The sequence below is a fragment of the Indicator indicator genome, chromosome 6, assembly GCF_027791375.1.
Source record: "Indicator indicator isolate 239-I01 chromosome 6, UM_Iind_1.1, whole genome shotgun sequence".
NCBI classification, from domain to species: Eukaryota; Metazoa; Chordata; class Aves; order Piciformes; family Indicatoridae; genus Indicator; species Indicator indicator.
This window is the reverse complement of record NC_072015.1, coordinates 15,579,243-15,595,705: the sequence shown is the minus strand read 5'-3', so window position 1 is coordinate 15,595,705 and position 16,463 is coordinate 15,579,243. Positions and strand designations below refer to the sequence as shown.

General features: G+C 41.2%; 1 protein-coding gene across 2 annotated transcripts in view; it reads right to left on the bottom strand.

Moving 5' to 3' along the window:
• The window catches only part of CDYL (chromodomain Y like), an 84,945-nt gene that overhangs the window by 22,604 nt on the left and 45,878 nt on the right, over window positions 1-16,463 (bottom strand). For both annotated transcript variants that reach the window (XM_054381675.1, XM_054381676.1), the window contains exon 2: window positions 15,175-15,841. In XM_054381675.1, coding sequence (XP_054237650.1) covers window positions 15,175-15,841 — 667 coding nt within the window. The remainder of the gene's footprint in view (window positions 1-15,174; window positions 15,842-16,463) is intronic.

Genomic DNA, 16,463 nt, shown 5'->3' with positions numbered 1-16,463 from the left:
TGCAGAGGGCATTCCAACCTTATCACACTACCTAAACTACCTTCTGCTTCCCCAGAAAACCACTGAGGAGAACCTACCACCACCTTGCACTTCCTTGCTCATGTTTCTGGCCAGTGATACCACAGTTCCTGGCTCTTCACTGGCTGGCCCTTTGTTTGACCACCAGCTCCAGGTGCTTCTCAGTGACCCTGATAGAATCCCTGCACCTAAAACCCATCTGGGGGAATCAACAGCACCTGCAGAGCAGTCTGAAGGGAGGAGATGGTGAAAGTCTCTTCCAGCCCTAAATCCTGGCATTCTGTGATGCAGATATGTGATCACACTATATAGCATTTACACCTTTTACTCCTGTGCTGGTTTGGGGCCAGACACAGATCGTCTCTTGCCCCAAAAGGGACAAAAGAATGAGACTCACACAAACGGATTGGAGAGTGATGGAAAGTTTAAATGGAAAAGCAATTGGTGAAGCTACAAAAAAAAAAAAAAAACAAACTACAAAGCATAGTGACAAAGAGTATCCCAAAGCGTACAGAACCCCTCACAGAATTCCCAGAGGCTTCCCAATCCTTCCCTTCTTCCCACCTGAGGGTAAACCCAAACCCCCCCAGGGCTCTTTCTTCCCCCTCCCGCTGCTAGGCAAGTCTCAGGCTGGCCAGGTCTGAGACTGCCCCCCCCTCCATTCTCCTCCTGGCATTATGCCTAGACAGGCCTAAGAGGCCTTGAGGATACTCCCCCGGCATTACCTGATAAGAGAGGACATCTCCCGTGGGAGCAGAGAGGGAAGAAAGAGGAAGAGAATGACTTTGCAGATGGCCTTATAGGGTGCAGGATTTATGGGTAGAAATACGTCGTTTCCTGTGTCCACCCCTCTGGGTGGGCACCCAGGACACCAGAGGTGTATCTCATGCGGCAGTGGCAGGGGGCACCCAGCCTAAACTGCCACAACTCCTAAAGGCAGTTACTTCTCAAAAAGCCAAGGTGTCTGGACCAAGGTGTCAGGTGCAGATTAGCAAACTGGACAATGACAGTGGGATTCTTGGCTAACTGCTGCTTTCAGTGCTGATGTCCCCACCTCTCTCTGCTTCTCCCCTTGATTCAGCCCTAGGGGGAAAAACATCTCTGCTGTGCAGAGATACTTGAATCTCGAAATTCTGTAGTCTAGGAAGCCACAGCCACAACTCCAATGTGTATCTGTAACCTCCACCATAAAGCCTGGGGTCTCTTGCTAGGTAAGGTCATTTTAAGGACGTTCTTACGGATTGCAGTCTCTGGAACTGATAGTTTATGCAATGACCTCACTGATGTGAAAATCATTCCCATTTTATACATTATTTGTAAAATACTTCGAAATGAGGAGGCTGGTATCTCTGAGTGGGCACAATAAATTATAGCCCTCAAACAGTCTCAGAATAATGATGAGAAAAACAGCCTGGGGCAAGAGGAACTTCTAACTGATTGCATTCAAAATGACAATTCCCCTTCTCCAAGGATAAGGAACACAAACACTCATTCATCAATAGAAACTGCTGAACTCCTTGGTTTCAGCACATCCAAAATACTATCAAAATTAACTATGGGTGCTATTATTTTATAAACTGTGCAACAACTTTTGAACTGACCAGGTGAGTTTATTGGCATTTAGAGTACAGACCATTGTACAACCACCTTTCCTCTGATGCAAGGAGCCAATGATAATAGCAAGAGTGGATATAAAAAGTACAAGAGAACCATGTTTCCACGGCTTACTGCATTTATTGAAGGGGGATGACAACAGTCATTTTTGAGGGTATTTTTGCCCTGTCTTGGGCTTAAGAGTGGTTTTGCAACTGCCTCCTGAGTGCTGACAGTTACCTGATCATCCAAAGCATATTGGGAGGGGGAATGGGAAATCAGGCTTTTTGTAAGTTTCAGCCAAAGAAGAGCCAGTTCCCTCTCGAGAGGCTTCAAGTTCCTTCTTTTTATCCCCCTAAATCAAGCAGTACTTTGTCAGGGAAACATCACCATCTGCAAAAAGAGCATTTTGTAGCTGAACAAGAGTTGCAGGATGGTCTTCTACAAAACTCACAGCTCTCAAAAAACCCAAAAAGGTTTTTTTGAAGAGGTCAGTATCCTCTGCTAAAGAGACCCCTCACTGAAAAGGAGATTGGTTTAGCATTATGTCAGGAGGAGTCATCCACAGGTGATGTTAATGTCCATTTCCAAGTCAGACTATGCTCAGTGTAGGCAATGTAATGGATAAAAAATGATGAGGGAGGGTTGTGCTGAGTGTGCACACAAGCATATATTTTTAGGTGGCCAAATCTGAACATGATAGCAAAAGCACATCTCTGGCACAAAGGTCAGAGCTGTATTAAACTGCAAATCACTGCACAAAGGCTCATCTGAGCAGCAGAGGATCGCTCACTGCCTTTGGCAGTTAAGACACACAGAAAGCAAACTGCTGAGCAATGGGTGATATTCTCAGGATCTGGCAGTTTCTGACATCCTATACATTTCTTCCATGTAATTCCCTCTGATGGCATGCCCAATATTCACCACAGAACTTTCTGCTATTGACATTTCCCTTTATTTTTCCTTTATTCTTCTGGTAACATGTTTAAGTTTGGATGGCAGGTGAAGAGCCTGAGGTTTTGCCTCTTCTTTTCCCAGAAGGCTAAAATCTCAAGCTAAGACAAGTTTCATCACTGTCACAGACCATTAGTATTTCAAGTAAGATGGCCAAAACCAAATCCAACCCCTACAAATGTGACATGCAACAATGATTTCCTCTTACATTTTCAGTGGAAATTTACCCATTAGATATTGCTGTCCACTGAAATGTAGCCACTGTGAACATACACACATTAAAAATGGTGTAAACTTTTCCTTCTGGATTAAAATTTCTTCCTGGAAAGGATATGCCTTTATCACAGCAAAAGAGGTTTAAGATGCACCAAAAGCAATTGCTTTTCATCTGCCTAGCTAAGCTGCATTTATGATGCAAGAGAATCAACTACTGTTTCATTCCACTTTTCCCATTTTTTTTCCCCAGTGTAGCTGATTCTTCTGGTATGTGGATTTTAGCCTCAAACTTCATTAAAATTCCTTAATTTGGGCTTATCTAATTTACAGGTACAACCTATACTTCACATATTCCTTTTGCTATCCCACGCCAAAGACTCATTTCTGGGTTAATTTAACAGTGTGGTCACATTAAGACCTATTTTCTTTTACAAAAGATGACAAAGTACACACTCTGCACTATTACTAGAATATATAATGAGATGTAAACAGAAGCACATGGACATTGCTCTGCATATCTACAGTAATCCCAAATGATGTATTGGGAAAAACTGCCATTCCAAGTGAGTATTCACATCCCTCTTGAAAGTGAAGTGTCAGAAATAAAAATAATTATAATAAAAACATCATTTAGGAGCAGTCCATTAATACTAACATGAGGTTTAGAGCAGAAAAGGCCAGTGCAGCTAGGAAGGCACTAGCCAGACTGTAGCCTTATGAGGTGAGAGAGCAAGAACATCGGTGTTATGGCAGCACCAAGCACCACAGCAGTGGAGAATAAATAAAATCTTACTGCTGTGATGCTTGTAACAACTGCCATAAAATTATTGTAACTGAATCATGAGAGTTTCAGGCAAACTCACTGGTCAGAGTGTTTGCCTATGGAATACCTTTGGGTTCTAACAATGTTACAATGTTCTGAGAGGAAGATACACAGACAAAGAACATAAATACTGTCTGAAATTTAAAACATTTGTCTTTTAGCTGTCAACCTGTTTCACAGTTTTAAGTGTCTAACAATAATCGTAAGAGGGAAAAAATTAAATCAAATACAGTCCCTAAAACAAGTAGTGATATCCTAGAGAAGTCTGAATGTTTTAAAGACGGAACCAAGACCAAACAAGCAATGTGCAGAACATCCTTCCACGGGGCTTCATGCTAAAATTAACTGTCAAAAAAGGGGGTTGTGGAGCAGCAATCATCAAATGAAGCCCAAGTATCTTCTGCTCAGGCAACCTGGGGAGACCTGGGGGAATAAGCTTTTAAATCAGAGATCTTTTACTGAATTTCCACTCACTGAAGCCTGTGGCACTCATTAAATGGTCCTTGTCACCTTACAGTTTTTTACTGCTTAGATTCTTTCAAGTAAGCTATAAATTAGAGAGTAACCTGTTTTCTGCAGGTTTCATTCCTATCCTGCTGCTGTTCCCTTGCCTTCTGACCTCTCAACAACTGAACAATTCTGTCACACACACAGTGAGGGCAAAAACCAGCCAACCAACCAGCCAAAAGGCTGAGAAACCTGTTAGCATCAAACCTAAAACCTTACTGTGGGAATTGCACTGAAAAGCTGAAACAAGAGGACAACCTCCCCCTCTCACCCCCCAATAAAAAAAGAGCTTTGAGCACCTATTACCTTCCTTATGGAAAGATCAGAGTATGGTAAACCATTGAAACTATTCTAAAGCAATTAACGACCAGAATGACTCCAACTTTAATTAGGAGGAAATCAAACACCTGCCAGCAAATGTAATGAATGCTCATACTGGAAATGAGCAAAACACTCTGTACGACAGAACAAATCCGTATGTCCCCATAACATGAGATGAGCTATGTGATACTTGAAAGCGCACCATGTCCTTGGCATTTACTTATTTTGAACCAAAAATCTAAATCTCAGGAATATTTAATTACCCATTACTGCAGGTTACTGAAGAAGCTTCTAAAATTACTACCTTTACATTCTGCACGGCAAACAAGACAACTCTACCTCCCATTTAGGAATATCTACTTCATTAATGTTACATATTAAAACCAGGTCCAGAAAAGGCATTTCATATTTGTCATGGGAAAGCACTGATGACATGTGCTCTCCAAAAATAGTGGTCAGAACCCCTGTGACAAGCCCAAAAGATGAAGAAGATGCTTTTGACACTGGTGGCATAACAAAGTAATAAATTACTGCATAAAGACAATAACCATTAAAATGTAAGAGAAACAAGGTATATGAATGTGAGAAAACATATATTCAGAAATATTACTATTCATACACTATCAACTAAAACCACCTTTCAGTTACAAAGTATTTCTGGTTAGGCATCAGTCAGTGGTGGGGAGCACTTGTGTTGTGCATCACTTGTCTTTCCTGGCTTCTATTTATCTTTCTTTTCATCTTCCTTTTCATTACAATTATCTCAACTCAAGAGTTTTACTTGTTTTCAGTTCTTCTCCTGATCCCTCTGGAGCAGAGGGGGTAGGAGTGAGTGAGTGAGTGACTGTGTGGCACTTGGTTGCATGCTAAGTTTGTACCACACTAAGACATTCAGCAAGGAATCACCTGAGCCCATTCTATTTTCTTCCTGCACTGAGAAGGACACCAAAGCAAGAAATAGAATCATAGAACTGTTCTGGTTGGAAAAGACCTTTAAGATCATCGAGTCCAACCATTATCTAACTCTATCAAGGCTGGTGCTACACCATATCCCTCAGGACCACATCTTTTAAAGACCTTTGGGGATGGTGATTTATCCACCTCCAGTGTTCGATAACCCTTTCAGTGAAGAATTTTCTTCTAACATCCAGTCTAAACCTCCTCTGGGATAACTCGAATCCATTTCCCCTCGTCCTATTGCTTGTTCCTAGGGAGAAGACACTGGCCCTCACCTGGCTCCAACCTCCTTTCAGGAGCTGAGGAAGCAAGGTGAACTCCCCTCAGCCTCCTTTTCTCCAGAAACTGCCAATGGTGAAATCAATCCTTCTTCAGTAGGATGACCTCAACAGAAGTTTTCACAACCAGCCTACTCAGTTTTTCATTGCCAGCACACTCTGGCATTCAGAGAGGCACAACAATCTGCATGGGGCTTGGTGGGAAGAGCAGAGGTTGCCAGAAGGACATGTTTGGAGAGCACAGTAGCAGGGCTGAGCTATGTGTACATGGCTGAAACATAAGCTGCTTTTCTGCAAGCAAGCTCTTTTAATAGGAATCCAGTTTATTTATTTATTCAGAAGCAGATGGCATCCTCTCAAGATGTTATGCAGAACATGACACACAAACCAAGTATTTTCATCTGAGCATATTTTTTCTAATCAACTCCCTGCTATTCAGCATTAAATGACAAACACAGATTTAGCCTCCAGAGTCTGGTAATACTCCAGGCTAACTGAAGATAACTCAGGATATAGTAAGAAGTGATGAAATTAAATGACTTGTAATACACTGGAGCACAGACTAGATGACCTCAGTATCTCCTCACTTAAATGTTATATAAAACAAAATGAAACAAAACCAAACCAACATAACAACATTCCACCTGTAAGGAAAAAAAATTACTAATTGCAGGACAAACCTCACAACCTAAAGTCAGTCAGAAGTGCCTAATACAACCTTCTGTATTTATACAAGGGAAAACAAGAAGCAAGAAATCCTGTCATAAGGCATGCTAGTTTTAAACCAAAAGAGGAAGATTTAGGCTAGATAGAAAAAAGAAATTTTTTACATTGAAGGCGGTGAAACACTGACCCAGGTTGCCCAGGGAGGGTGCTAAATGCCCCATCCCTGGAAACATTCCAACTCAGGTTGGCCAGGGCTCTGAGCAACCTGCTCTATTTGAAGATGTCCCTGCTGACTGCAGGGGGGTTGGACTAGATGACCTTTAAAGGTCTCTTCCAACCCAAAACATTCCACAAAACTCTATTAGTAATACTGATGTGCCATAACTGCTGTAGGATTCTGCATGATATTTTTCATATCATATTACATCCTTCTGAACATGACCTTCAACGTCCCTTCGCTGTGAAGCTAGAGCAACTACTTACAGGGAATTCTGGAAGGACATCACATTCAAGAAAGCATTATCACTACATACAGACAAAACAATTTAGAAGAAAGCCAAATACCACCAAACATTTCCCTTCTCAGACCCTTTCTACTCTACACCTCAATTATGAGACCACTGTGTGCCACCATTAATAGCTCCTACACAGTGTCCTCTTCATAGTGAAGCCTGTCTATCCAAGGGTTTTGCTGGGAAGAGGTTCATGTACCACACAATGGCACAACACAGGACACCAAATCTGAGCCATCCTCTCAGTGTGGCCTCATACAACATAGAATTCAGATTTAAGAAACTCCCACAAACTAAACTGAGTTCACAATCTTCTGCAGTATGAATGTGGATGGTCCTAATATTTCCCAATAATTTAATAACGTACTGTGGGTAGGTTTTGTTTTTTAATAAGAACATCCTGAAAGAACAAACTTATAGCAGAAGTGTAGAGGTGTTAATGCCAGGTCAGCTACAGACCCACTAAGTGACTCTTACACAGGTTTATGCTGAACTTGAGTAAGTATTTTGCCTGTTTGCTTTACACTTCCCTTCCATGTTGGTAATTTATAATACATCATTCTGCAGTAATAATTTCTTTATATTACACTGCAACTGAAAAGAATTTAGAGATGTATTATTGGAGCCTAAACTTCTCCTGCCACAATCTGAAACAAGTATCACAGTATAGCAGAGGCTGGAAGGGACCTCAAGAGATCATCAGGTCCAACCCCCCTGCCAGAGCAGGATCACTTAGGGTAGTCCGCAGAGGAACGCATCCAGGTAGGTTTTGAAAGTCTCCAGAGAAGGAGACTCCACAACCCCCCTGGGCAGCAGTGCTCTGTCATCCTCACTGTAAAGAAGTTGCTCCTCTTGTTGAGGTGAAATTATCTAGAACATAGATGTTTTAACCCACTGTTCCTTGTCTTACCATTGTGAACCACCGAGAAGAGCCTGGCCCCCTCCACTTGACACCCATCCCTCAGATATTTATACACATTTATGAGATCCCCTCTCAGTCTTCTCTTCTCCAGAGTAAATAGCCCCAGGGATCTCAGTCTCTCTTCACAGGGGAGATGCTCAAGTCCCCTCATCATCCTCACGGCTCTCTGTTGGATTCTCTCCAGCAGGTCTCTGTGTCTCTTGACTGGGGAGCCCAAAACTGGACACAGTATTCCAGACGTGGTCTCACCAGGGCAGAGTAGAGAGGTAGAAGAACTTCCCTAGACCTATACATTAACCTGGTGTTAGATTTCATATCAAGAATCTGAAGCCAGAAAACAAATTAATTTAAAAAACTGGGAATAAATGCAACTGTATTGTAAAATTCATTGTCTTTTCAAAAGGAAAGCTCACAGAATTGTAGTCTGTGTGTTACTTATATGCATAAAACATCTAACAGAAAATAGAGAGCTCCGTAACACTTCATGCATCAATCTACTCATAGATCTTGTTCAAACAGAAGATGATTTTTCAAACTGGACTATGCCAATAAGCAGTAACAGTGAACTCTTCATTATGACCAGGTAGACCAAGATAAGTAATAATTTCTTTAAGATGACCACTGCAAAGATGACCACATTGGAGCAAAATATTTCAGCACACTACTGTAACAAGTCCATTTTCTTCCTCAAAGCTTCACAGCAAGACAAAAAATAATCATAGAACGGTTTGGATTGGATGACACAAATGTCATATGGTCCAATGCCCCCACCATGAGCAGGAACATCCTCCATTAGATCAGGTTGCCCAGAGCCCTGTCGAGTCTGACCGTGAATATCTCCAAGGATGGGGCTTCAACCACCTCCCTGGGCAATCCGTTCCAGTGCCCTCATGGTAAAGAGCTTCCTCCTGATGTCCAACCTAAATCTATTCTTTATTTTTAAACCATTGCCCCTTGTCCTATCACTACAGTAAACAGTCTCTTTCCAGCCTTCTCATAGGCTCCCTTCAGGTACTGGAAGGCTGCTATTAGGTCTCCCCAAAGTCTTCTCTTTTCCAGGCTGAACAACCCCAGCTCCCTGAGCCTGTCCTCACAGGAGAGGTGTTGCAGTCCCCTGATCATTTTTGTGGCCTTCCTCTGTACCTGCTCCATCAGGTCCTGACCTGACCAGTGAGGTACACTGGTTGTTTAGTCTTGTATCACTTCACCAGAAGAACTCAAAGCTCACCCTTAAATGTTAACCACCTACAGCTGGATGTGGAAATGCAAACTCAAGGGAATTTGGTTTCCAAAGATGCAGACCATCAGCCCTTCCCTGTCTATAAACACAGCAAGTATCTAAACCATCAACTGAAAAATAATAGTAATAAACCCCACATTATTGATTTATCATGTTTCTTAAAGGCACTCAGACTTGAATAATTTTACCCATTGCTTTCAAAGCTGATTAACCATCATGTGCTCGCTACTTTTTCCCTTCACTTTGCAGCATCTAAAGGGTTGTGGAATGTAGCATTCCAGAAAGAGGAAAAAAAAAATCTTTGAAATAAACATCTCCTTTGATTCCTTAAAGCTGAAACACCAAGTAGAAATAAATTAAGTGCACAACCCCCTCATTTTAGAGTATTTATTGCAGAACAGGTCCTAGATCCTGACTCATCCTTTGGGCAGCCACTCCATTTACTATCAGCATTCTACTATAGGGGTGTTTGAGAAACCCCCTTCTCTTTCTGAAAGTCATTATAAAATATACATTTTTTCATTAATGGCATGATATTTAATATATATATTTTACTTTATTTTAAAATTCAATCCTTTCCCCTTCCTACACCAGGGCATGAGATGAGCAACACACCTAAATTCTCCAAATGTCATTTTTTCTCCCTCTCACATATTTAAAAACTTTTTTTTCCATTTGTTTTTTTTTGCTGCTGCCTTGTTTGTGCTCAGAAAGGTCATTTCTAACACCACACACACACACAATTAGCTGCCTACAGAGGACCCAATAAAACTAGCGGAACAAAAATACTGCCAGTGTGCAAAGCAAAGAAACAAGACAACAAAATGTCTCACTAGCTTCAGTAACAGTAATATGAGATTAACTTGTGCTCTGTATAAACTTTTAAATATTTAAAACAGGTTTTCAAGATAATTGCCTACAGAAAGCAAAAATAGATGATTCTTTAAATTAAAGCAGAATACTCTGTCACCCTTTGTCATCAGAAATCAAAACAGAAAATCCTAACACAGGACATTGTTTGCAATACCTTTTAGTATCCGATTAAGTTTTCCTGCTTGTACTAATATAAAAAAAAAAAAAATCTCTGAATTAAGAGGAGGGTGACTAGCAGGTTGAGAAAGATTCCCCTTTCCCTCTATCTTAGTGAGGCCATTCCTGTGTTGCTCCAAAGTGCCAACTGAATTTGAAACCTGTCCAGAAAAATGAGTGATGGGGGGGGAAATACAACCCAACAGGACTGTTCAGACTGGAGGGAGGTTTGAGCTGACTATCCCAAATAAAATAGCAAAGGTCTCTTTATGGTTTATTAAACGAAAACTGGTTTTCTCTCCATGATTTGCTAAATGTACATAACAGAAGACACAAAATTACACAGTAGTGCATCTGAACAAGAAGTTTAACCAGTAATTTCAGAAGTTAGGCAGGCATTACACAGGACTTTAACCCATTTCATAGGCTTTTGTTTATGCTAATAAAATACTTGGGTGCTTTCCAGACCAAGTCAGCAGGTACCAAGCCACCAACTGCGTCGTACAAACATACTGCAAAAGGAAGTTCCTGTCTTAGGGCTTTTTTTTGGAATCACATTTTACTACTAAATCAAAACAAGAACATAAAAAAGTGAAAGGAAGACACAAACTGTCCCTGTCTTTCCAGGATGATAAAAATAAATGAAAATCAGAAAACCTGTCACGCAATCCAAACTTTCTTTTTGTTGTACTGTCCACAATAATTCACAGAGCAAGAAATTTCTGCAACTTCATTTTGCTTTTCAGGAATGTTATATGGATAGTTTGTTGGCCACCTGGACAATTCATGTGTTTCACACCCACACACCTTTGTCAATTGCCTTGCTCTTCCCACGGGACTCTTGAGGGTGTCCTAATGAGATGTTCTGGTGGCAGTAGATGACTCCTCATGTAGAGGCCAACACCCAGGCACGTACAGGGAGAAAGAAGAAAGTAACTGGTAGAATCTGGGAGGGAACTGAGTGACCTCTCCTCACACCAAAGGAGCAGGGAACAGCTGAACTGCTTTCAGCTCAGCTTGGAGTGTATTGAGAACGTACCTTTCTCCTCAGTTCCAGCTGCCTCTACAAGCACGTACAGGCTTCCTTAGTTCCTGCTGAGATTAAAGCTACCAGACATGTACCCTAACAACAGACACTATTTTTCTTGATGATCACCACATTATTTTAACAAACCAGAACCACAGCAATATTCACTCAGTGACCCATTCCCACTTCTTCCATATATCACCCTTCTTGACTTTGTAGTATATTATTACTCCATCTACTCTACCTTCAAGGCCTTTAAAATATGAGCATTTAAAACAATGGTTTCCTTTAATAAGACATCTACTTTGGGTTGCAGCTAGATTTTAGCGAGCTGAAACCCACAGCTCCCAGAGCAAACACTGCTGTTATGTTATTCCCCTGGCACCCCTGAATATTTGTATAAATATTTGCTGATTGCCTTTTCTGAGGCTGTAGGAACTCTGGAACAAGAACTGTATCATGGCAGTTTGTCTCATAAAAAGCAGGACTACATGCTACAATACTACTAATATTTCCTAGTAATTGCAGCCATGGGATATTCCTGTGCATACAAGGGGTTTTGCCTGGCACATACTTTCATTATAAATGAAATAAAAAAAAATAAAAATGGGGAGAACGAAGAAAGAACAGACTAAAAATGCTGAAGTTCCACCATCCTGAACTAGAACTAAAACATCAACACCAGTCACACAATTCAAAACCAATAATCTCAAAACTGGAAATTGGATTGGGGTATAGAAAGTCTCTTGTTAGACTTGGTCCCGTGCAGACATAGGGCAATTGCAGAAAGTCAGTGGTGGCACCAGTGGAGAGGAGTAGACAGGACAGGGGACCATAAACTGAACAACAGAGGATTCCAGCCCATGGACATCATCTTGGATATTTGTCTGTATCTATTTGCTTCTATTTAATTTTATTGTTATTATTTCTGGTTTAGTTTTCTTTCCCAACCCATCAATCTCTCTCCTTTATTGCCCTTCTCTTACCTTTGGGAAGGGAGAGGGGTTCATAAAGAACGTCTGTTACTCATCTAGTGACCGGCCTAGCCATATCCCTTGACAACAGTTTGAGTAAAAAAAGGTATTTTTCCAGATGAGTTTTTGTCATCTAGACATCATCCTCCATATGTAAACAGGAACTCTTAAGATTAACAGAAGTTGTATGCAGAAGAGGTGGGAAGTTTGGGAAGACTGCTCCAAATGCCAGGTCTGTCACTTGTGTTATTAACATGACAGATCTGGTGCACATGAAGATGAGGGTATGAATTTGATGGAATTTCTGCACAAGCAGTACCTCTCATAATGTACAATTCCCGAGTTGGTGTTGAAAACACGATGAGGTGGCGATCTAAGACCAAAGGAATGCCCTGAATAAGGAGTGAAATGAGATCTTGACCTACAACAGCTCCATGCACAGGAGGGAAGGAAACAAGTATCCATTTACAACATTTTTTTAATGAGCTGCAGCGTGAAGTCAGAAATAGTAACAAGAAGAGAGTGATTTCAATGAAGAGGCATAGAATGGGTCAGCTCAGGACACTCCAAGGCCAGGGTAGCCCTAGGAGCCAGGGCTGCCTCTCTGCGCTTCCCTCTAAGTAAAGTCATGCAGAATAGCTCAGTGAGAACCTGGGCTTCCATGAGGAAGAGATCTCCCCACAAAATCCTAAACAGCCTGCAAATAAGACTGATATCATATAAAAATGGGAAGTATTTGTCTTTTGCAACTTTGTTCCCAAGTTTTAGAATAAAGAGAATTACTGCTTAATTTGGATGCTGCCCCCAGAAGTGTTGTGGAGGAGCACTACTGCCTGCAAAACTTTATTAAATGCGGACATTTAGCATCCGTTTCCTGTCAGACTACACAGTTCAGCTTGGGGATCAGCAGCAGTGTATCAGGACAGAATGGGAAAGCCTCAGTTAACGTGCTTGTACTAACAGATCCCCAGCAGCAGACAGAGGGTGAAAAACATGTATTTCTGGACAACCACGTACTGTGACTATCAGCTGGCCCTCCTTTTTATGATCCACACCTTAAAATCTTATGAAAACACCAGAAAAGTCTTGTACTGCCATCATCCCCAGGGGCACTCAATAACTTTCAATGTTAGCTGCCCAGATGGATGCCTAATAAGAGCTGAAGGAGGTAGTGGCAGTGGTAACATCTCAGTGAAACAGATAAAGGCAGCTCAGATAATACTGTTACCACTATTCCTGGGCAGGTCTTTTCAGTTTCCATTGATGCCCTGTGCTGGGCATCACTGTACTGCTACTGCTATAGCGAAAGGCTGGTAGGAATGATTTAATTGTTTGTGGTTACTGAACTACTCAAGAAGGTCTTTTGTGTCCCAATGTTTTATCACAGAATTACAGAAACATTCAGGTTGGAAAAGACCCTCAGGATCACCAAATCCAAGTGATAACCCTACTCTACAAGGTTCACCCCTAAACCAACCCTAAACCTCAAGCACCACATCCAAACAACCTTTAAACACATCCAGGGTTATGACCACTACAAGGTTAAAAAAAACGGACACTAAAGGCAGTGCTTATCAACCCCTTCCCTAGAAACACCACCATACTCAAAAATGTGTATTAATTATCACAGAATCATCATAGGCACACACATACTCCCTCCTCTACTTCACATATTCAGAAAACTCATACTAGCATCTCTCACACTTCTCCCTTTAGCTCTGTTTACATCCTCTGTAATTTACACTGCCTCTGTAGCCCATGCAAAGGAAGACATATTCCTGGCATCCATGTGTGTACTACCATGGTTAGTTCAGCTGGAGCAAACCAGGGTGATCCATTACCTGACCCCACAGCTCCAGGAACACACTCTTCCTTGCCCACTGTTTTCCAACCTCTCCTGATTTTTCAGAAAATCTGGATGGAAGCAACAGCGAGGCACACAACGCAAATTTTCCCAATGTCCTCAACACGTTTTTTGGCCCGTATGGTTTGTCTCTAAGTGTGTGGCAGGCCCAGCCCACAGTTTTCAAGCAGTTTTTCCATCAACAGCATACATGCGAATTTTACCTGCTGCATTATATTTATAGACACAGTATTACACCTAAAAATTGAGAACACCTGTGACTACACATCTACCTGGATCTGCCTGGGAAGAACCAAGGTTTTGCGGCACAAGAATGAGGACCATGAAGTCTTAAACGAGAGTCTCATCTGGGTAGGAAGAATAAACAGCTTTCTCCCACAAAAGCCATTTGGCTTTCTTTGGTATCACAAATTTTACAGTAAGCTTAGAATCATAGAATTGTTTTGGTTGGAAAAAAGCTTCAAGATCAAGTCCAACCATTATCTAACTGTACCAAGTCTGGTGCTAAACCACATCCCTCAGGACCACATCTCTTGGTCTTTTAAACACCTCCAGGAATGGGGATTCAACCACCTCTCTGGGAAACCCTTTCAGGGTTTGAGAATCCTTTCAGTGAACTTGAATAAACTGCCATCTACTAAAATATTAGGAAGCCAGGTATCAAACCTAAATAAGCTCTCACTATCAAAGGAGGTATGACCAACAAAATATTAATAAAATCTAATAAAGACACAATTCAACCCAGGCAGAAGGCAGGTGTATGTCTACGACTGGCTCAAATTTTTACTGAAACAAAACTTAACTTCATTTTTTTAAAGCAACATCACTCTCACAGGTATTTTTTCCAGGCAATAAGAAAAATAGATGTGCAACCTTCTTCAATCCCTGCTCACATCATTCACCTATTCCCATAACCTGTTTCAAATATTCATTATATGCTTGCCCTATATAAATAAACTCAAAGCAACGATGCTGTCTCTGGGAATGGTACGCTGAGCGTGTGTACCATACAATGTCAAGGCAGACACAGATGTATCTTATGGTGACTCTGAAAACACAAATACTAATGAATCTCTGCAAGGAAAGCAAAAGCTGACAAAATCTGGAATGGCTTTGTAGTCAAATCGTTATGTAAAATTAAAGTTGTGAAGCTCTCCAGACTTCATTTAACATGGCCGAAACAAAGTGGGCAATCTGTTGCATCTCAACAGCAAAAAAACCCCAATCAGTCAAATGACAAATCCCCAGCAAAGCGACCGACTGGCACACGTACCTTTTCCATTTATTGTTAATGCTGATGCAATGGTGGCTGTTACTGGCACGGGCAATTGTGGCACTAAGGAATGTATCCTTGGTCGGCTCCCCATCCTAGCACGCTCTGCACCAGGTCCTAATAAAGCTCCCACCGGCTTTTCTGCTGCTACTTCTGGTGCTACAGAGTCTTCCTGATCCTGCTCTATATGGTCCATTTTATCTGGGCTTTCATTCTGGAAACCATCAACTGTTGTCCGGCTCTTAATTGGACTTTTGGGCACTAGGATTTTGATACCTGATTTTGCAAGGTCCATATTTTTCCTTCCAGAAAGGGATGGTGGATTGTTTTTCCGGAACTTCTGGGTGGCAGAAAAGAGTTGATTATTTTTTGACTCATGATCTTTACCCATAACTAAAGATTTAGTAGATGTCTTTGAAAAAGAACTATTAGTAGATCTAGAAATTTGTTTTCTGGCATTATTTGGAGAGGTCCTGTTTGTCCTGGTTAATGTGCTTTCCTTCTGCTTTTCATTGTGGCGTCTGTTAAACTCATGTATATATTCCTCACAATTAACAAGGTGCTGTTCTGGCTCCCAGGTATCGTCTTCACTGTCGTATCCTTTCCATCGCACCAAATACTCTGTTTTTCCTTTCTTGTTTTTCCTCTTGTCAACAATTCTCTCTACCTGTTAAAAAGCAAAATTGAACATTAGACACAGGCAGAGGAGGCACAACTCCAGTGAACAACTTGCATGCAAATAATTTAAGCATAAGTGGATTATAAAATAATGTTGAGTGTTGTAGCTGTGTATTGTAGCTCTAGAGCTTACAGTCTTTTACTGCAGAATGGAAATTCCTCTTTGCACATCAGACTGCTATTTTCACCTCATATCAGATGTTATTCTTCAGTAAGTATTTCAGGTGCACAAGAATATGAATATGACACATTATGACAATCAGCCCCGGCACCAGTGAGGTTTTGACACCAGCCTCAGCGTGGACATGATTTCCCTCTCTGTTTAAACTTGCTGTATAAATACAGTGTGCTTACTTCACAAAACTGATCAATTTGATATTGTTTGAATAGTTTGTTTGTTTAGCATAAGGCATATACAAGAACCTCTTACTTACAGCAAGCTATCCTTTAGCTACCAGGGACAATAGCATACAGCTCAGAAACAGAAGAATTAGGGTTTTTTTTTCAGAAGCTGTTCTTTACTTGTTTTGGCTAGTCTTTGATACACATACTTGAACAAATTACCACACCTCACTTATCTGCAAATAGAGATGGTATTTATGTCACAAGTA